Source organism: Helianthus annuus, chromosome 3, assembly GCF_002127325.2.
Source record: "Helianthus annuus cultivar XRQ/B chromosome 3, HanXRQr2.0-SUNRISE, whole genome shotgun sequence".
NCBI classification, from domain to species: Eukaryota; Viridiplantae; Streptophyta; class Magnoliopsida; order Asterales; family Asteraceae; genus Helianthus; species Helianthus annuus.
This window is the reverse complement of record NC_035435.2, coordinates 51318477-51341298: the sequence shown is the minus strand read 5'-3', so window position 1 is coordinate 51341298 and position 22822 is coordinate 51318477. Positions and strand designations below refer to the sequence as shown.

General features: G+C 36.5%; 2 protein-coding genes across 3 annotated transcripts; one reads left to right on the top strand and one right to left on the bottom strand.

The window, feature by feature from the left end:
* Window positions 1-1825: 1825 nt before the first annotated feature.
* Window positions 1826-5032, top strand: LOC110929008 (arginine decarboxylase). The gene is made up of 4 exons (XM_022172099.2): window positions 1826-1915; window positions 2009-2053; window positions 2691-3203; window positions 3869-5032. The coding sequence occupies exons 1-4, from the start codon at window positions 1892-1894 to the stop codon at window positions 4883-4885; spliced, it is 1599 nt and encodes a 532-aa protein (XP_022027791.1). The 5' UTR covers window positions 1826-1891; the 3' UTR covers window positions 4886-5032.
* Window positions 5033-5681: 649 nt separating this feature from the next.
* Window positions 5682-10659, bottom strand: LOC110929009 (methyl-CpG-binding domain-containing protein 2). 2 transcript variants are annotated; one of them, XM_022172100.2, is made up of 7 exons: window positions 10380-10655; window positions 9276-9357; window positions 8542-9167; window positions 8401-8454; window positions 7655-7806; window positions 7271-7321; window positions 5682-6110 (listed from the first exon to the last, which is right to left on the bottom strand). In XM_022172100.2, the coding sequence occupies exons 3-7, from the start codon at window positions 9144-9146 to the stop codon at window positions 5980-5982; spliced, it is 993 nt and encodes a 330-aa protein (XP_022027792.1). In that variant the 5' UTR covers window positions 9147-9167; window positions 9276-9357; window positions 10380-10655; the 3' UTR covers window positions 5682-5979. The 2 variants fall into 2 exon arrangements, with proteins under 2 accessions (XP_022027792.1, XP_035843433.1); XM_035987540.1 differs by lacking the exon at window positions 7271-7321 and having other exon boundaries at window positions 10380-10659.
* Window positions 10660-22822: the final 12163 nt, after the last annotated feature.

The window sequence follows — 22822 nt, the reverse complement described above, 5'->3', positions numbered from 1 at the left end:
GTTGTGTTATATGAATATCAATGCGTGCTTTAAATTTCTATCGAAGTCCTTAAAAATGAATATCGGTAATAGTCCAGCACAAACAATGTTATAGCGACAAACCACATGTGTTTATAGATGAGAAAACAAAATTCAATGCCATATTATAGAATTCAATACCGAGTTCAAACTGAAACAATGACATGAAGAAGTCCAAAAAAACAAAAAACCATAATCAAACAAAACATAAACCCTACAATTATAGATTATTTTCCATGTTCATCCCATGAAGATATCTTATCAATGTCACTTTTTCGTTTTTAACCGTGTCTGCATTGACAACCATCGCGCAGTGCTTGCATCTTGCTTTAGCATTCCCGTCATCATCAGAAAACTTCTCAAAATCATCCCAAACATTGGTATTCGCATTAGTTCTATTTCGAAGCATCTAAGGCTAAACAACAATAAAACGACACAAAATTAAGTTTTTGAAAAAGCGCAACTTTATAATATTGTAGCATTTTTTTTCCTTTGTATATACTCATCAATGATAATTTTAATGTTTAAAATATAAATGTGGATCACATGTTTTTTGTCTATTGTTTTAGTATAACATCATGTACCTTGTTAACAAGCGTGGAGCAACCGTCAATTGAAGAACGAAGAACAAAAGCAACTGTCAACTGAAGAATGAAGAACAAAAGAAAAAATGAATGAAGATTGTAAGTGAAAGTGATGAATTCGTATGAGGATTGATGATCAGCGTGTATGTAAATTAGGAATTGTCTTTAGTATAAAAGTCAGTCCAATCAATAACAGGCCAAAGCCGAGTCGATATTTCCTAGTCTTTCTTTAGTATAAAGTCGGTCCAGTTATGATGTTCTCGGGTTTTGCCTTTTGTGGACCGGAACTGACCCGATACCCGACTAATAAGAAATATGGGAACCGACTAACTACCCTAGATGATATATCCCGGGTCGGTTTCTGTCTTTTATAGGGTCGGTTCTCGGTTATTTTCGGTCCGATCCTAATTATGCTCACCCCTAAGTATGTACAAATAATCGAAACACAAATGTATATGAGAGAGAAATATTCGACTTAATATCCCGCAACACGAGCGGAGAAAAACTAGTTAGATGCAAAAGAAACGTGGGTATTACATAAATGATCCCTCATAATAGTAATACATATATTACATAAAATATCCCTCAGTGGTTATGCAATGAAGGGATAAGGCTTGGGACCTTATGGTCTAAAGTTCGAATCCTGGAGCACAGCCGAGTTTTCTATTACAGTGCATTTACTCCAGAGGGTCCTGACTCTTGTGGAGGATGCAACTGCCGGGATGCCGGTGGGCTGGAAATTTTCTCGGGGAGCCAAGCCAAACTCTGATGCCAAGCGTGGGCCCGGTTAAGACAACATAGTCTTGTGCTAGAGTGGGGTGGAGGGCCTGCTAAGCGGGTGCGATATCGCCTGTTGTAGAATATCACCGTTCAAAAAAAACCATTACGGGCATGTTTGGCTAAGCTTTTTGAAACAACTTATTTACTTATTGGATTTTTGAAAAGTCATAAGCTCTAAAATAGTGTTTGACAATGAGGGTGTATGTGAGGGGGAAATGTGACTTTTCCAAAAAATCACTCCATACTGACTTTTTAAAAAACCAATAAATCAATAAGCTGTTTTCAAAAAGCTTAGCAAAAAGATAAGGATAGTTTTCTCAATATATTCAAAATTAAGTGAAAATTTAAGTGGTTACAAAATCAAATGTGACTTTAAACTTGTTACTCTTCACAAACCAGTAACCGTGTAATTAACTCCAAATAATAATATCTTTTCTCTCAAATAAAAATTTGAAATGAAGACTGTTAGTATTATCTTCCTTGTTCCTTAGCTTCCTGAGACATCAACAATGGCTTCTGCTGTTCTAAATTTGGTACACAATTCATACAACTTCTGTTAATCAATTATTCCTTTTCATCATCAATCTAGTTTTCTCAAATCATTTCTTCCAATTTTGTTCTTGCAGAACCTCAGGTGTAATCTCACGTTAAGAGCTTCTTGTAGTTCTCAGGTAAATTCTCTGTTTCTGAATTGTTTTTGTTACTGATTACAGTTTATATCCTCTTCTTTTGATCAAGAGTAGAAAATTCTGGTGAATTTTAGGTTAGGGTTTCGTAAATTAGTGTGGATGTTTGAATTATATATTCATATTTTTCGATCCTCTGATTGGCTTCTCTTGAATAACTTGATTGTTGTGAGTTGTGACATGTGAAATTGTTTCAAGATTAATTGAAATGAAACTATCAAATAATTAGTCATGTTTTAATCTTGTACATTATTGTTGTTGGACGTAAGCATTTGTACGCAGTGAATGACAAGAAATATAGTGTTTTAGACAAGGAGAGGTGGTTATTCGGTTAAATAACCGCCTTATGTATATCCTTGTTATGCTGTTAAGAACCTGCTTAAAGACCCCAAGCTTTGAAAAGAAACTCTTTAAGAGGATATGAGATAATGGGTTGGGTATCAGACGGGTTTTGGTAATCACAGTCTCGTATCCAATTGTTAAACCATGGCCCATACCCATTACTCATTACCCGTCAGGCTCGCGGGTTTCCCCTCGGGAATCAGTACCTGCTTATGATCTTGCACAAGTTATCTGCCCAATTGTCACATGAACTTGTAGTAAAAATTACATCATTTTGCAGGAAAGAAACCATGGCATGCCAACCATGAAGGATAATATAGTAATTTCCGACTCTCAACTATCAGGCAACCATAAACACCCCCCACTCGTTAATGCACTAAAGGCTTCAGCCGAGCAAAAAGTCGCCAGTTTTCACTTTCCAGGACATAACAGGGGCCGGGCCGCTCCATCTTCATTGACCCGTCTCATCGGAGTGCAACCGTTCCTTCATGATTTGCCTGAGCTGCCCGAGCTCGACAACCTGTTTGCACCCGAGGGCCCCATATTGGATGCACAAAAGCAAGCAGCTAAATTGTTTGGAGCTAAAGAGACATGGTTTTTAGTTGGCGGGACTACGTGCGGGATTCAAGCGTCTATCTTGGCTACTTGTTCACCCGGCGATACCATAATTATACCGCGAAACGCTCATATATCAGCCTTTTCGGCTATGGTGTTATCTGGTGTTGTACCGAAGTATATAATTCCGGAATATGATTTTGAGTGGGACATTGCTTGTGGCATCACTCCTTCACAGGTAAGCGTGGTTATCTTTTAGCACTGTTTTATGGGTTAATACCAAAATATACTTTCTTATTTTCACACAAAAAAAGCCACTCAACCTGATTTTCGTGTATTAAAGTTCCTCAACTTGTTTTGCTATAGAGTAAAATGTCATTTTCGCCCCTGACGTTTGGCTACTTTTGCGACGTTTGTCCAAAGGTTTGTTTTTCCGCATCTGGATCCAAAAGGTTGAAATCTTGCCATTTTCATCCGACTCGTTAACTCCATCCATTTTTTAACGTTAAGTCAGGGGTATTTTCGTCTTTTTATACACTCTTTGTGATGATTAAAGGGTTTGGGTGGGGTGAAAGTCAACAGAGGTGGATCTTTATTTCTTATAATGTCTTTTATTTTAATAAAAATATCTAAAAAGACTGAAATGCCCTCGTTTAATGGAGAAAATGGATGGAGTTAACGAGTCAGATGAAAATGGCAAGATTTCAAACCTTTTGGATCCAGATACGGAAAAACAAACCTTTGGACGAAAATGGCATTTTACTCTTTAATATATTAGTAACTAAACTTGTCTAAAATGCATGTACTTGTGAATTCTGTTTAAAAATAGTGACTTGTTAATTTGATAAAGCGACATTCAACATTTGTGTAAAGAAAAACTTACAACGTCTCTTGTCATCGCAGGTGGAGAATGCGATTAACGAATCGAATACCGAAGGTCGAAAAGCATCAGCAGTTCTGATAACCTCTCCAACTTATCACGGCATCTGCAGCAACCTCGAACAGATATCTCAAATATGTCATTCACACAATATTCCCATCATCGTCGACGAGGCTCACGGGGCCCACTTAGGGTTTCACCCGCACTTGCCTCCTTCAGCTCTTAGTCAACGGGTTGACCTTTCCGTACAGTCAACCCACAAGGTGTTATGCTCCCTCACACAATCATCCATGTTACATATGTCGGGAAATATTATAAACCGAGAAAGAATATGCCAATGCCTTCAAACGCTTCAAACCACAAGTCCTAGTTATCTCCTTTTAGCTTCATTAGATGCTGCACGCGCTCAAATAAGCGAAAACCCGGAAACCGTTTTTAACAAACCGGTTGAAATAGCCATGGAAGCAAGATCTCTTATAGAAAAGATTCCGGGAATTAGAATCTTTGACTCTTCTACTTTCGGGCTTGATCCTTTAAGAATTACAGTCGGGATGTGGGATCTTGGTATATCCGGTTTCGAAGCTGATGACATCTTATATGAAGATTATGGAGTTGTTTCAGAACTCACCGGGACCCGTTCTATTACGTTTGCAATAAATCTAGGAACCCGTAGAGACGATGTTTTGAGGCTCGTGTCAGGTTTAAGGCATCTATCACAAACACATAGTTTTTCGGGCCGGTTGAACAATGAAAGATTTAATGATATGGTTATAAAGTCTTGTGTTGGAACTGATAGTGGTATGCAATTGAGCCCCCGAGAGGCATTTTTTGCGTGTAAAACGAAAGTTAGTTTTAACGAGAGTGTCGGGAAAATTTGTGGGGAGTTGGTATGTCCATACCCGCCGGGTATCCCACTACTTATACCTGGAGAAGTGATTACCGAGGAGGCGTTAAGTTATTTGGTAAATGTGAAAAACAATGGTGGTTTTGTTAGTGGAGCTGCTGATTCTAGTCTTTCAACAATTATTGTTTGTAGTTAATCCTTAATGAATTATGGTAGGATTGTGAAAGGTCGGCATAAAGGCCGATGATATGCTCGAAAAATGAGTGGTGTCACTGTTGACCCGAATGAGTTAATACGGGCTTATGTTTTTATGTTAATCTGGTCACAAGCGGGTTGAAAGTAACTTGAAAGTTTATGAAAACGGGTCAAACAGGATGAAAGTTATCTTTCGATTCTCAAAACCATCCAAGACTTGGCCTCTTTAGTGCTTTTAGGCTTGTATTTGAGTCGACCAGCTTTCTGTTAGGACACCCGAAGTGGCCAAGTGGGCATATATTTGGCGATTTGAAGAACCATCATTGATCACGTATTCGATTTTAACCCAACCAGCAATCACGGGGAGCAAGTTAGGGTTTAGAGGGAGTTAGCGACACGTGAGTGGTCGAAAGGATGATGTTTTTTTGTTAAGGGTAATCTTGTCGATATAAGAGGCAAACCGAGTAATGGAAAGTTTGTTTACGTTAAGGTTACGCATTCAGGTCGTGGAAGCCTCTTGCAAAAAACGTACGATAATCATGTATATATCATATCATGCCCAAGTTGACCCGGCACCCCCACGACTCCATGCGTGCAGAAGCCTCGTGTATAACATATCAATTCAACTTATTAGGTTTTAATTCCTTTCAGCGAAATTAGCAAAATTCGGACCAAAACCATACATTCTAGGAACCAAACCACCACCAAAAACATTTCATTATTTCAATTCTTCCAAACACTCCAATTCCTACAAAAACAGTATGCGAACCAAACTTCGTTGAACACTACGAAAATTCTTTTCGTTAAATAATCTAATTCATATTAGACTAAAAACAGTACCGGCAATAACAACGATAGATCTTTTAACTTTTGTTCCAAAAACCCGCTAGTTCACTTGAACCCTACCTTAAGATCAAAAGTCCGATACAGATTTTGAATCGGGTACACCAAAAACCGAGACCAAGTCTTCAGACCCGTCATTTTACACATTACACATCTTTACAATGAGATGCCAACAGACACTAATGCAGATTCTAACCAGATATATCAACAACATACCGAACAAAAGATACAATCCTTTTTATACCCCTTTCGTTATAAATGATTGGAATCATCTGTCTTTGCTTTCTTTGCAGCCTGATTTGCAGGGTCAAATTCGGGTGTCTTCAAATACGCAGGCATGCCATTATTGTCCTCCACGGGACCCGCCCATGATAACGGTTCAGCTACATGTACAAACCATATTTTAAGCCAAGTGACAAATGTAAAAGCTATACGTGGCAAAAAAAAAAAAAACAGCGGTAACACGGGTTTAGTATCATGTTAAAACGGGTCGGGTTGGTTAATTTGGGTCACACCTAGGGTTGCAAATGAACCAAACGAACACGAACAAGACCTTGTTCATGTTCGTTTGTTAAGGAAATATTTGTTCACGAACTGCTCATGAACACTTAGGGAACGAGATTTTATGTTCGTGTTCGTTTGTTAATTTAAGGTAACGTACGCAAACAAACCAAACGGTGAAGAACACAAATGAACAAAAACTGATCATGAAAACAAATGAACACAAACAGATGTTCATGAACAGAATAGATAATACACTGATAGATATTAAATATTTTATTTATCATAATTTTGAAGTATTTAAACTTAAATAAAATATGAAAATTCAAAATACTAATGAACCATCGAACATAAAGGAACACGTTACCGAACGTTCAAGAAGATAAATGAAAGATCGCGGCCTCTGTTCATGTTCGTTCGTTATTAAACAGACAAACACAAACGAACCTCCTGCTGAACGGTTCATGAATTGTTCGTCGAATGTTCGGTTCATTTGCAGCCCTAAATTGTTGTCAAAATTAAATATTTTTACAAATAATTTATAGACAAAATTGCACAAATCAACCTTTATGTTATACCTAAACTGCACTTCATACCTTTCACTATGAAATCGACCAAACCCGACCTTTATGTTCATGTTTTGTTACATTCTATTACCTTTACAACTAACGTCGTCCAAAAACTCAGTTAAGTTACCTCACTTGCAAAGGATATACTTAACTGAGTTTTTGGACGACGTTTGTTATAAAGGTTATAGAATGTAACAAAACATGAACATAAAGGTTGGGTTGGGTTTGGTTGGCCGATTTCATAGTGAAAGGTAAGAAGTGCAGTTTAGGTATAACATAATGGTCGATTTGTCTTTGTGCAATTTTGTCTAATTTATATCATACGCATTGATAATACACTATGGGCAACTTCTGATCCGCTTCATTTTTAGCGAACTTTTTTTAAAAATATTTTAACCATTTGTGTCGTTAACATGACCAAAGCGAGAAGCGACCCGTTCACAATAAAACAGGTCAAAAAAAGCCAATCATACCAAGCTGCAAATCCAATTTCTCGACTGGACCTGCCCACGCTAGCGGTTCAACTGAAAAACATACATCAAATACACATATTTAGTCCAATGGGCGGAAAACCAAAAAATCAGCATATTGGTCAGCTACATTTAATCATTTATACCTTTTTGTTATAGGAAACCGTTACACAACTTTGTATTGAAACTAAAAAGAAAAAGGTATCAAGTTAACATGTTCTTTTGCTGTTTTGGTATATATTTGTAAGTGTTTTCATTAATTCATTAGATATCTTTCAATAACCGAAACTAACAATGTGATATTTGCCACATGGTTTCCTGATTCGGTTAATCATTTCCTATATTACTTCATTAAAAATATTATTTTATAGTAATGCTCTATATTACCTGGTGACGGTTCAAGAGTTTCTGGTGTCTTTGGTGCTGCCATCTGAGCCGGACGTTTTTTCACATAGTCTTTCTGTAACGGTTTCGGGATCTGAAACGAAAACCTTCCTAGCCCAATTCCTTGTGCATGTTCCGGGTGACTTTCAAAATATCTGCTTAATACATATATTAAGCTTTTGAGTAAAGTACATGGGTGGTCCCTATAGTTTATCAAAATTTTGGATTTGGCCCCTAGCTTTCCAAAAGTACACGGATGGTCCCTCTGGTTTGCACTTTGTAACGCATTTAATCCCCAGCTTTTTCCAGAAGTACATGGACGGTCCCTGTGGTTTGCACTTTGTAATGCATTTAGTCTCTAACTTGAACCTGCTGAAACCTTTAGATGTGTTGGCTGGGGACTAAATGCGTTACAAAGTGCAAACTACAGTGACCATCCATGTACTTTTGGAAGAAAGCTAGGGACCATATCCAAAATTTTGGTGAACCACAGGGACCATCCGTGTACTTTACTTGAAGCTTTTAATTTACGTTATATTATCGTAATTCCCTAGTTATTGAGATATCAAATAATCAGAAAGCAGCAATATACTTTTAGCAAATTGTCCCGTCTGGACCGGTTCTCGTGATTATAATTTTTACCCGTTTCGGTGATTACAAGTACGTTGGCCCGTTTGTTATAGCATAACAACTTTTGAAATCCAAAGACCCGAAAATGCGATAATGAAAAGTCGGAGAGAAAAACATACCGCGTAACATCAGGCAGCGAGCGAAGTTTAGCGCCTGTTGGTGACGTATAATATCTAAAACAATAAAATTTACGAATTAAACTTATTTAATATATCATAAAGACGGAAACTTTTCAAGACAAACTGAAAAAAGATTCGTACACGTCTGCAAATTTAGAGCTGCCTTCATTTCTCAGCCGCAAAATCCGCTTCCAGCCAGGTGGCGGTCGAGCAATGTCGGGTTTATCAATAGCCCATATACGGGTCCCATCTTGCTCAATATCAGTCGGGTCATCACACGAAACAACCCGATTCCATTGACGGGTTGTTTCGCATAAAAACGGCTGGTCGGTGATATGTTCCCTAATCACCTCGTATTTCTCTTGATCCGGGATTAACCGCCATTTGAAACAATTAGCACATTGGACGGTGAACGCACCTACTGAAGGTGGCGTTTTAGAAACAACCCGAGGTTTATCAGATTTGGTTTTCTTGACGGGTTTGACTGGCTCAGAACCGTTTTGAGAATAATCGTAAACCACCATTTGTTTGTTTTTATCTTCGTCGTCTGAGCTATAGTCAGATGAAGAAACGTCTAAAACGTTTTCGTCTGTTTCTTTTCTATCGTTGTTTGAAGGAACACTGGAGCCCTCAAGGGCATTTTGGTCATTTTCTGAGGTTTCAGGAATGCTTTTGACGGTAGGTGGAGTCATGTCCGGCGTTTTCCCTCCCATTTTAATGGTTATTTTTGGCGATCGTGACTGCATTTCTACAAACTTGAAATTTTCCTGATGCACGTATAACAGAGTTTGAAAACTTATGTTAGATGCGATCGTTAATTAAACGGGTTAAACAAGTCGTCAATCCGAACACGATCCGTTTATTTAACATGTTACCTCTTTAGGCTGGAAAGTTCTGACAACTTAAAACCTTTCCGATTAATATCACAACTTGAGCTCCGTGATTGCTTATCGTTCCCTAAATGTGCGTACGAAAAATATAATGTAAGAAGACGTGTACATTTACCTCTTTATGCGCTTGCGAAAATTAACCCGTGAGGTGAAAATCATAAACCAAAGAATTATAGTTTAAAGATTATAAGCACCTTGAAGAATCGCCAAGCCCTAGTTAGATACGTAAAATAAGATATTAAAAACATAATTAGTTTCACCAACACAACCAAGAAGTCTCCACCCAGGCAACCAAAAACAAATTTGTGAGCTCCCAATGCAGACTCTATTGTCGGTTTGAGGGGTTGATGTTACAATGCCAATACAAGCAGTGTTTTGCTCAGTGGCGGACCCAGAAATTATTTACTGGAGGTGCGAACGTGGGTTTTAACCAACATTTTAAGGGGTGCGGTCGGGATTTTTGCCTATAAAATACACTAAAATTTTCTTTTCAAGGGGTGTGCCCGCGCACCTAGGCTATAACCTATGTCTGCCCCTGGTTATGCTAGATATGCATCAAAGTGTCTATAAAATGTTAAAAATACTTGCAAAATCACTAAACTGCTAAGTATAAACATCATAAAGAGCCAAAAATATTGATCTACATCTACACAAGCAAAATTCATACATTTTATCCATCAAAACAAATTCCTGCAAGTAATGTACACAAAACAAGACACATATGTGTAAAGATTCATGTTGGATGATCCCCATTGTTACAAAACTAAAAAGTTACTGAATTTCCAAACATTTTCCAATAATCTACAAAACATATTTACTAAAATTCTAGCAATTATCTAGTCAAATCCAACAAATTGAAAAAAAAAATTTAAAAACCCTAAAACATAAACTGATTAATTTATTAAAAAAAAAAAAAAAAACCACACAAACACAGATAACAAGCAGAATCAACCTAGATCTGTAGCACAACATCTACAACACTTGAAAAAACACTTGCAAAAATCACTAAACCCTAGACAACAATTTGATAAAATTTGGGTGAAATTAACAGATTTCAACAATTGAAGTTAACGGATTATATAAAGATACCTGTTTTTGTTGGATTTTGAGCATAAAGATGAGTTGGTGAAGTGTAAAACAGGAGATCTGAGTTCAAGATTGAGATTTGAGGGGTCGATTGGTATCATAAAGAGGGATGTGGGGGTTATGATTCTGATCGGAAAAGCAGGTATACGTACAATTTATGATCTATAAATGCATTTCAACAACAAAAAAAGATGGGATTTGGAGATTCGTGAATTGGGTTCAGACAATCTTTCCATGGATATATGAGAAATAGGAATAGATGACAAGTTTTGATAATAATAAAAAAAAAAAATACAAGGTAAATTTTTGGGAATGGTAATGTATTTAAGAGGGTTTTTTTTTTTTTTTTCTAGACTAAATTACTTTTTTAGTTTATGTATTTTAGAGTTTTTAAGCATTTCAGCCTAAAATTAAAAAGTTTAACACTTTGAGTTTCTAATTTCTTATTTTATAATATTTTGAGTCCAATTTTATTTATTTTATAACTTTTTGACTCCAATTTTGTTAAAAAAAATAGACTCAAAGGCTAAAAAATTGAACTCGTAAGAACTTAAAAAGTTATAAAAAAACGTCTAGGGACTCAGGGCGTTGAACATTTTGATATTGGACTCATATGGCTAAAACCATATGAGGGAGCCAGTGGGGTATTGTGCGATAGGAGATTCCCAAATAAACTAAAGGGGAAATCTTACAGGGTACCAGTTAGGCCCGCTATGCTATATGGAACAGACTGTTGGGCTATCAAGAAGACACAAGTGCGCAAGATGGAGGTAGTAGAGATGAGGATGCTGAAGTGGATGTGTGGATACACGAGGTTAGATCGGATAAGAAATAAGGTGTTTAGGGAAAGATTAGGAGTGACTAGCATATCAGATAAGATTAAGGAGGGGAGATTGAGATGGTTTGGGCATGTGAAGCGGAGGCAAACGACGACACCAGTTTGAGTAGTGAAAACTCTTACTATGGAGGGGAGGAGAGGAAGAGGCAGACCCAAACTGACATGGGATGAGCAGATTAGGCATGATTTACTAGAGTTGCATCTCTCTAAGGACATGGTCCAAGATAGGACTTCGTGGAGGCGTAGGATTAGGGTTAAGGACTTCTAGAGGATATTACAGTAAGCTCTTAGATGTTTTTTAGGGACGTAGGTTTTTCTTATTCTTTAAGTGACTTTACCGGTGATTGTCTTCTTGTGTTTATGCCCAAATGATGTTGCATGCTATTATACATGATTTACATTATATTGTGTCACTCTGATCACTTTCTTGGTATTGGTGACTTCTTTTTTATATATTCTTTGACTTGGTGCATCGGTATGCTGTTTGTTTTGGAGCCGAGGGTCTCTCTGGAAGCAGCCTCTCTATCCCTAGGGATAAAGGCAACGTCTGTCTACATCGCACTATCCCCAGACCCTATAAGTAGCTTTGCTATTTGTGGGATTTACTGGGTATGCTTGTTGTTGTTGTTGTTACTCACATGATTAAAACCACTAAAACACAAAGACTCAAAAAGTAATTTACTTTTCTTAATTTACTTAAGATTGTTGATTATGTTTTAAATGGGGAATTTTAATTTACTTCAGATGGTTGATTATTTTTCAAATGGGGAATTATATAATTAGTATATCTTAGAAAACTGTATAATTAGATGGGTAATTCTTTAAAACATTACTAGAGTGACCCGCTGCGTTTTGTGGCAGAGATGTACCAATTTTAAATGAAATTTATAAATGGAATTGTAGACGAAACAATAAAAACAACACTAATAAGAAAAACTTAAAACGAAAATATTACAAAACAAAAAAAAAAAATGTTTTAATTTCCCCCAACCTTGATCGGTTCTAGAAGGTTTTGTTTATTTTTTGTCCAACCTGGTTTCTATCCCGTACCAGTTTGTCTAAAACTGATTCTAATCCTTTTTAAAAAATGCTGAACCGGTTTTGCACCCAGACTGGTATGAGAAAAAAATAGTTGGGTTATTCTAGGCTCACTTAATGCAATGGACACTTTTCGAGCCTTTTTTTCTGTTTTATCATCAAAGAAGTTAAAACATAAGTTTCTTAATACATGACTTCAACATCCATTTAGTCTCAACAGTTACATAAAACATTCTATTTTACATTAAAAAGTTACTAACAAAATAAGGCAAATCTACTCTAAAATTTGAATACAAACAAAACAGAAATGAGTTATTAAAAAGAAACATCAGCCAATACATGGACCCGAAAACATGAATAGAAAATTTAAACCATCACGAATATCCATATAGAAAAATAGAAACAACAAAGTGTTCACCGACAAAATGACGGAACCTATGAAACTGGTGGAAGAAATCAGAGTTGAAGCATACGGATGGATTATCAGAATATCGAAGTTACAAGGTATAAACTTGGAGAATTGGCAAACCTTTTGTTCTAGAGTTTTACTTTTCTGTTCTTTGTAAGTGTAATATGTATATGGCTCTTGATAGACGTTTTGGTGGAACAAAAGATCCATCTTTGTTGTTCAAAAGAAAATTTCTTTTAGATTTATATATCTTGTAGAAATTTATGTATTGTTGGATTTGTAAACTCAATTAAGTTTACTTGATGTTTGGTCTTATATATTAGTATAAAAAAGAAATAATTGTTCAATTTATAGTATAAACAGATGTTTGGCCTTATATCTATATATATTAGTAAATGAGATGATTTGGGCCATTTGTCTTTGAATGGTGGAGCCATTTTGCTTATGTGGCATCCATTGGTTGAGTAGAGGGTGATTTTGGGAGGGAATTCATCTAATTTCTCTATAAACAAACCAAATTCACAAAACACAAACCAAAGCTTACTTCCACGCGGGATCTGAATTGTTTGGGTCGGTTTATTCCGGTTTTCCAAAAGACCCATTTTGAATATGGATCCTATTTATTATTTTGACTGAATTATTCTTCATAAACATCTTCCTACAAACAAGTTCTTTCTCTATGTTCTCTCTCTTCTACCTACCTTCTCCTATCATAAACTTAAAGCAAGAATCCTTCACAAATCAAAGGTAAACTACATGATCGCAGCGAAATACTCTTTATTTATGTTCTTCGATCGTATAGTAGGTTGTTTTTGGTCAAAACCCATTCGGAAAAAGCTAATGATTATTCTTGTTCTTCTTTTTTTTGTAGATCATTCCACTTATTCTGCAGGTATGTAAATTATATTAGATTATTATGTATTGTTAATGCTTAATCGCACTTTTTTTTATCATTTTTCTGTAATTTTTTTGTTGTTGATGATGATTTTAATTCTCCGATTCTAATCTTATGAATGGATTTATTCTTGATGTCTTCAAAGAGTGATGTTGTTAGTGATTTTTTTATTTTGGTTTTTGTTTTTTCATGATAAACCCTAAATTTTATGCAACTGCCGGACTCTAAACCTTCGTCGAATTGAAGAGATAAGTTTAATTTTATGGTTGTTTTGATGTTTTTTGATTCGATAATTGTTATAGGTTAAATCATTTATGCTAATCTGTATAATTTTTTAGTTATTTTTATTATTTTTTATTTTTGAAAATCTAACTATGATATTTTTTAAAATTTGAATGTCTTTGTTTTCTTAGTAATAAATTTTGTATTGTATTAATTATCAATCCATTAAAGATTTCGTTATTTCCTTTATTTTTAGTATGGTAATTTTCCGGAATTAAGGTTTCTATTTCTATAAATAAATGGTGTTACGTTTTTTGAAACCTTTTTTTGTTTGTTTCGGTTTTATATGTTTTCCCGCTATTATGAGTTTATTTCTATAAATAATTTATCGTTTTTACGCGTTTAAAATCGTTCACATTTAATTTGCAGGTATGGATCTAAGTAACAACAGTCCTTCATTCTTAAAGCTGATTGAGGACGATGATCCTATTTTTTTGGTATATTTATTGGTTTTTTTATTACTAAACATATTGTATTTAGACTTATGTATTTAATTTTTTATTTATTTTTTTATTTTCACTGATAGGAAATACCTAATGAATTTGCTTCATTGATGTGGGGAGAACAACCACCTTACAAGGAATCTAACTATGATTTATTGTTTACAAGGAATTTGCTTTATTTAATTTTTTATTTATTTTTTTCGGTATAATTTTAGGTTTCATTGTTTATGCTGATGTGTATAATTTTGTAAAATATATATATAAATATATATATATATATATTTTGAAAATCTAACGATGATATTTTTTAAAATTTGAATATTTGGGTTGTTTCTAATAAATTTTGTACTGTTTTAATATGTATTAATTACAATCCATCAAAGATTTCGTTATTTTCTTAATAATTTTAGTATTATATGGTTTTCCTAAATTAAGGTATCTCTTTCTATAAATAGAGCCTACCATAAAGATAAAAAAAATTATAAATACCTCCTTGCGTTTGTGATGCGTGTGTGTTCACCTCTGCTCTCCGTCTCTCGCCTCGGTTCCAAGGACCCTATTTCAGTATGCAGTTTTCTGATCTGATCGGAGGTGCAATTACCGACCAGATCGAGTGTCCATGTAAGCAATCTCCATCTTAGCTCATTAACTCCATCTGATCTGAAATTTTAGGATTTTGGTGATGTTTAACGATTTAATGTGTATTGTTTCTTTGCTCTTTACTTGCCAAGTTTGATTCATGTTTTGAGGATTTTGGGTTTTGATAGCTGTTGACAGCATACATTGATCTATTTCAGGTATGGGAATGGATCATAACATGTTGAGAGTGTCACACCCTATCTTTTGCGGAAACGTATGATGTGTGACTGGTTTAAAATCATTGCATTCAATCGTAATAAACAACTACATGATCAAAACGATGTTCATCCACTCATAAAATTTAAGTATTACAAACATTGTTTTTCAAATTTTAAAACACAACCTTCGACTAGGTTACAAACCAACAAAAATGGGTGACATCTAAACTTCTAGTTACGACACCAACGTCCAAGATCCATCCTGTTACCTGAAATACATGTAATTTTGGAAAACATCAACAAAAAGTTGAGCGAGTTCATGCGTCTAGTTTGTGTACTGTAATTCTTGTAAATCTTTGAGAGACTCTTTTGTAAACAGGTATGAAAAACGTGTATGAACATGAATGTTTTACAAAAACTTTAAGGCATGTGAGGACGTGGGGAGTACTTGTTATGACTCCTTGTCGGAATACTCGTTCTGATTCCTTGTCGGAATACTCGTTCCGATTCCTTGTCGGAGTACTCGTTCTGACTCCTTGACTGTGTCGATTTCCCTCGACTGTGTCGATTAACCTCGACTGTGTCGATTAACCTCGACTGGGACTCCGAAGCACTACTAGGTACTAGTTGTGACCATGAGTGGGGTTTGGCCGTACCCGTTAGATCTAACCCTCGTCCCTAATTAATGAATGTTTTTAATGGCTTGGTACTAGTTTTCACCAAGACTTTATGGCATTTTTAGTATTTAGTCTAAACTCACATGATCTAGTATTTCATAGGTGTTTCATACCGGTTAAGCATTTGTAACATGTATTTCACCCCGAGAGTTATAAAATCAAAAACATTTAAAGAAAAGGGGGAGCATGAACTCACTGTTTTGCGTCTTCAGTACTCGTAACTCAAATCTCGTCAGCAAATGCGACTACCTACAATGTGCTAGGGTCTATTAGATGAGCGGGTCGTGCCTTGCCTTAGTATTCATGTTTTTGAGTTACGTTTTCTTTATGTCTTTACGTCATCCGAAGTTATAATACTTTTCAAGTATTTGTTTTCGTGTTTCTTTCCCAAGGATGGGAGTATTTCATACATGTATTCTCGTATTCTTGTATTTGTAGTTTCCAAAATAATATATTTTCACTTAGAAAATATACATAGACTTGTTTTGCCCAAAAATAATGTATCGTCAAGAAAATATATATTTTTCTTCAAAAATCATATATCTTCTAAATATTCTAAGAAAATATATTTTTACTTCCAAAAGTAATATATTTCCTCTTTGTCGAAAATATGATATACTTTGTAATAATAAAAATCATACTTTCGTGTCTTTTGTGTCCAAAATAATATTTACAAAAAATATATTGTAACGGTACTTCTCGGAATATTTCGTAAGTTACGTTCTTGTTCGGTTTGTCAATATTTAAGTGTGTAACTTATACTTTATTCCTTGTAATTTTTGGTATTATTTTGGTGTTGTAAATTCTTGGTATTTGTGAGTTATATTATTTTCCCTAAAATAATATAACTATTTCACATAATCACACACAATGTCTTAAATGTAAATATATATCCTAAATACATATTTACCCATTTTTATTTGTAAAAACAACCTCCAATGCTTGCATTTTTGTTACAAAAATCTATGGCAAAGTTTATATGGAAAATCATAGTTAAAAATACACTTGTAAACACTTGTTTAGAAAATATTTTCTAAGTGTTGGTATTTTTAGAAAATTTTGCCATAGTTTCCCCTGAAAATGGAGGTTTCCATGCTTTCAAGCATATCATTTTCTTTTGTAAAATCATCACCAATCATCAACAAATCATTCAACACTTACCATATGTCAAAAATATGAAATCTATACTATGTCATGAACTTGAAAATTTACCAAAAATTTGTAGTAACTTACTAGTGTGTTTAGTAAGCTTAGTTACCGTTTAAAGTGTGATTGTTTATTTAAAAATATCATTTTTTGAAGAATTTAGATCTTTACAACTTGTAAAATATTTTTCCAAAAATATTTCTTCTTGCATTTTTCTTGTTAAATACATGTTTATACACTTGATTAACCACTAAAAATGTGATTGGTTTCTTTAAGAACCAAGTTTATGTAAATCTTGTAATTTAACTTAGTTTCTTGAGAAAACTAGTTTTGTAATCACCCATTTACAAGATTCATAACATGTTTCATACTTCATCATACATAAAAATAACTTTATTTTTCAAGTTCATGTTTACATAAAGGATGACCATTATGATTTTCTCAACATCTATCCTTATACTTGCTAGATCATGGGTTTAATCATCATCTAGCAAGGTTCTTATTATGATCAATATCATAAACACAAATAATCAATCATCAAGAAGCATAATAACACTTAACAACATCATTTCTTATGATTTTTAAGCCTATGTTTAAGTTTCATGTTCAACATTCAAGGTGTTCTTCAAGATTAGTTACTTATATCATTCTTTAACCAACTAAATAAGATGTAAAATGGAGTTTAGATGATCTTACTACAAGCTCAAGGCTAGGGATGATCACAAGATGAAGATGAGGTGGTTAATAGCACTAGGGAGAGGTCCTTCAAGTTCCAACGCCTCCAAGCTTCCTAACTTAGCTCCTAGTACCTTAGAATCACCATGGAATGGATGGATTGAAGCTTGAAAATGGAGGGTATGTGTGAGGGGTTTGGGCCGTAGCCATGGAGGGAAGAAGAAGAGAAGTTGGTTGTTGGTGATGAATGGGAAATAAAGCTTATGGTTAACTTATATATCCATGTTATGAGTTTATCCCTTGGTTACTATGTCTATAAAGCATCAACAAGATCAAATTTAAAATTGAAATAAAATCTTATGGTGGGGGCCATGTTGGGCCGTCCATAGGTGGGGGGGGGGGTGTAGTAGACTAGGCGTCAACCATATAGTTAGTTTATAGTTGGAATGTAAGTGTATAGTTAGGGATTTAGTTAGTGTGTTATGTGCTATGGTGTTTTAGAGTGTGTTATGATGTTTGGTGACCATAACTAGCTTCATAACACTAAAACAATGCTTCTAGTGAAAATTTGGTGTTTCGGGTAGTGTCCGGTTGTTCGGTTGGTTACCGGTTCTTTAAAGTGCTAAATAGCGCAGTTTAGTGTGCTTTATGTCATATTTTATGATAGTTTCGATTCCCGACACTTAGGAAAGTATTCTGGACCATTAACCCATTTTTCTGCATTATAATTAGATGTTTAAATGCTGAGAATAGCTGAATTTTAGTTATTTTCTGCAGAATTCTGCACTTTTAGTGTGTTTTAGGCACTTTCTGGCACTTTGTCTATCACTTAGGCATGCCGTTTTGTGGTCCTTACTTCCCTACACACTATACTAGTGTAATACGTCTTCTTTGGCTCATACAGGGCCTCAAAATATTGTTTGTTTTTGTACTGAACTTTGTCAGCATTTTTTTTGTTTGTCTGATAATGGTGCCAATTCTGTTCTGTGCATTATTAGCACTATATCGTGTTGCATGTAGCAACGAATATGAAATGCCATTGTATGTATATAACAGTAATCAAAAATTCATTTGTCTTGTAAACTAGATCATGCACAATTATTTAAGCACAAATTACTGTTCAATTAGTGTACAAAATGTACGGAAAAGTGACGGTTGTCACAGTCTCCCCCCGTTAAAAGAATTTCGTCCCGAAATTCAAGCGATGCCATCGGTCGCAGGGGAGTTGTGAAACAAATATGGTCACTTGGATTCATGATTTGTCTTTATGGTCCCATGTAATTCTGGGTCATGTTATGAATTCTATTGTACTCAAGTAAATCAATCATGTCTTTTCTGTGTCTTGTGGACTCTTGGTCCGTAACCTTAGCAGGTTTTTAGAGTATTGTGGACTCTTGGTCCGAAACCTTAACAGGTTCTATAGTAAGTTTGTCGTTTGTCATTGACGTGAATCTTATTTGTGGGAACTACGACTGTTCCTTGAGTCAGACTCCTCTAGATACATGGAATGTGTTGCGATCACTACGCCTTCTCTAGGCGAGGCTCCCATTTAAGTCATACTTCTTGTCTCACATTCTTACGATTTCTGCCGCTCATCGGCGCAATCTTTCTGTATTCTACGGGCTGCCTTGATATGTTCACATATCTAAACGGTTTGCCTCTAGTTTTTCCTGAACCAACTCAGCCAGTAGATTGTTTATTCCCGGTCTCTGATCAACACGACGGGGATCAACTTATTATATTCCATCTAAAGCTTCACACAAAGCGGTTTAAACGGCGGTGTGATAAATACTGTTGTAGGAAAACTCTACTAAGGGCAAGTGAGTGTTCCAACTTTTAGTCAAAGTTTATCACACAAGCACGCAACATGTCCATACAATCTGCATCGTTCAGTAGCTCAGTCCATCTACGATAATATTCAAGTTCTTACGATCAACAATGTGCTGCAACCTTTGTGATTAATAGGTCGTGTAGCATTTTCTTTCAGGTAATGACGTCAAGTTGCGGCGCGTAATACTGTATCTAGCTCAAGGTTTCTTCTTATGATTCCTTAATCAATGTGCCGCGTATGCAATGTTGTGGTCTCGTTGCATCGACGTAAAATCGAGACTTTGTCAAGAAGCGTCACATAACTGCAACTCTAACACCTTAGCTCTTGGTTGCAGGGTTGGCATGAACCTCGTTCTTTATCCATCATCTATCTTAAAGTTCTTACTTCGCGAACTCGAAATCCGCCTTCCGTCGTCATAGCACATAACTGTTCTTTTTCTAGGAGTTGCAAGGTAAATTGCATCTGTTGCTTATGTCCTTCCTTGGTCGTTGGCCATATAAGAATGTAGTATAATCGTAATTTATCTAGGTATGGCTTACATACTCAATTCATGAGGTCCATGAATACTATCGATGCATGTGTTAAGCCAAATGGTATGACAAGGAACTCGTAATGCTCGGAGATAGTCCTAAAAGTCATTTTATGGATATTTCCTTCTTGTATTCACAGTTGAGGACATCCTATCCTCAATTCGATCTTTGAGCGGTAAGTAGAACCTTACAATTCGTCTGTTTATGTCATCAGTCCTTGGCAAAGGATTCTAATTCTCTGGAATTTATGCAAAATGGTAACTGTCAACTTTCTCTTTGTGTCCTTAACTAAGGGTGTCATGTCCTTAATGTCCTCTGTCTAGCAGCTCTTGCAGTTATATTGGAGGCTCATGCTTCGCGGACGAAGCTAGTCGGTAAGGCGTCATTTGGCACTGGTGTCGCTCCCGGCACGAGATTTATCCTAGACTCCTCTTGGCGTTGTGGAGGTATCCCTGGAAAGTCTTTAGAAACGGCTACTGGAACTTCTTCCGTCACGGGGATGTTTTCAGGCTCCGCAGTCTACTCGGAGGCGTTTCCGTGCCTCTTCGACCAATGAGAGATGTCGCAGACCCACGGTCTAGCACCCTTGCAACTATTGCAGGAATGTTGTGTACTATAAACGTTTCATTATTCGCAAAAGGGATGCGACTGGTTTTCCTTATATCGAACGACTTCAGCTCTATACTTGGATTTCCAATCCATGCTGACTATCATATCATGACTTCCCAAGTTAATAGTAACAGAAGGTTCCGGCCTTCTGAGTCCCCAAAATACAATCCTTAGTTGCTTCGCTTGCTTAAATTAGCCTTTTATATGCCCGTTTCTAAGGATACGGGACGTCTATTCTACTGGAAACTAGGTCAAGCAGTTTCTTAAGTTCTAAGCATGCAGTGTTAAAGTGATGCCAGTATTAATCAAAAATAGATGCATAAGGTTGGTTAATAGGGAACGTACCCGTAACCGCATCTGGATCCTGGCGTGCTTCACGAGTTTCGATCGTGAAAACCCTTCCTTGCTTGATTCTTCTTATGGCAATCTTTCCTGAAGTGCCCTGCTTCACCACATCTGTAGCAACCTGGTACTTTCTAATCTTTTCCATCTGGGTCCTTCGCCCAACAGGCGTCCTTGCTGTGCCCTTCTTTTCCACACTTTCCGCACTTAGGCCTGAGACATCGACCTTCATGGTGAAAATTGCATTCCCCGCACTTCGGCTTAGTCCCCGAGTAAATTTTACCACCGGCCTTATTAGTGGCTCCATCAGTTTTCCTGCCATGCGGCGGTTTCACTTTCTTTCTTTTGTTTGCTTTAGAGATTCCATAGCTGGCTTGGGTGCCTATCTTTAGGTTTGAAGACTTCCTTCTCTTGTTGCATGATGACTCCATATGAGTCTCTTTCTTGTTATCCTCAGATTCCGAAAATTTTCCCGCACGTAGAGCTTCTTCAGTAAGCGTAACGCTTAAGTCGATAGCCTCTGCGATGGTTGGAGGCCTTGAGGTAGTAACCAAGCTCCTAATTTGAGGTGCAAGTCCCCAAATAAATCGCTCAATTCTTTTGAATTCCGGTTTGACTAGGTAGGGGACGACCCTAGACAAGTCATGAAATCGCTGGACATATTCAGGAATATTCGATACGTCCATTTTCAAATTCCAGAACTCCACCTCAAGCTTCTGGATTTCAGCCCTAGAACAGTATTTCTTTTCCATCATTTCCTTGAGCTCGTCCCAGCTCAGTGCATAAGCAGCATCCGCACCAAGGTTCTGAACCTGAAGGTTCCACCAGGAGAGTGCGCCATCTAAGAATAACCCTGAGATATAGGTAACTCGCTGCTGGGGTGAACAGTTACTCATCCTTAGAATGGAGTCAGTCTTTTCTGCCCAACGAACAAATGCAATGGCACCTCCTGTGCCATCAAAATTTAGTGGCTTGCAGTCCAGAAATTGTTTATAAGTGCAGCCAGTTGGAGGCTTATTTCCGGAAGTGCCACCGGTGTGTTCGGAGCGGAGGGCTTCATGCCGCGCAATTGCCTGAGAGATGCGTTCTTGAAGTTCAGCTTCTGTCCTTGGTAACGTACTGGTGTTTGTGTCTCGTCTGGGCGACATTCTTTTCTGTCAGAAGTTATGAAGTAGGTTAGACAATCATTCCATAATTGTCTATGAGGTACATAGCACCATAAGCCATCATGTAATCACCCAATTCCACATGTATATATAATCAATGTATGAGCGAGGAAACAATTACTAAGCCTTCACATAGGCTTGCCAACATGGCTTATTGTTTGTAATAAAATGAACTCGAGGTTACATCGCCTCGGTCATTTAGGTTTCAGTTATTTCCTTCTATATTTGCTTTATTGATGTGTATGTTTTCCCAGTGATGGGGTTGTTCGTGCATAGGTGATAGAGAGTGTAACGTCGCTGAGTCTTTTTGAATGTTACCCGTCTTCACTTGCTTAAATGTCTTCTCTCAAACGTCTCGTACATGAAGTAGGCAAGAAAGGTTTCCTACTTTATAAAGTGCTAAGGCACTTGTCTATGTATTGTTCTACCATATGAAGGTGTGAACACCTATAGATTATTTTTGGAGGGATGGTGATCTTCAACTTGACCCGCAGAGTCCACCAGGATTTCCATGCACTACAAGTCGTTATTACGTGGGCCCCCGTAATAATAAATTGTCTTGCACAGTTACCCAAGTTTTCTCTCGTTCAAGCAGAGGATCAATCAAGGTGGGGACACTACTGTCCTTATACCTCTTGTCATGGGAAGGACCATTGCGGTGGTCCATGTGCTAACACTCGTTGTCTTTACGCGCGAATAGGCACGATGATTAGATGAAGTAGGAATAAAGAGGATTCCCAGTAGTTGGAGGGGCACCTTCGAGATGAA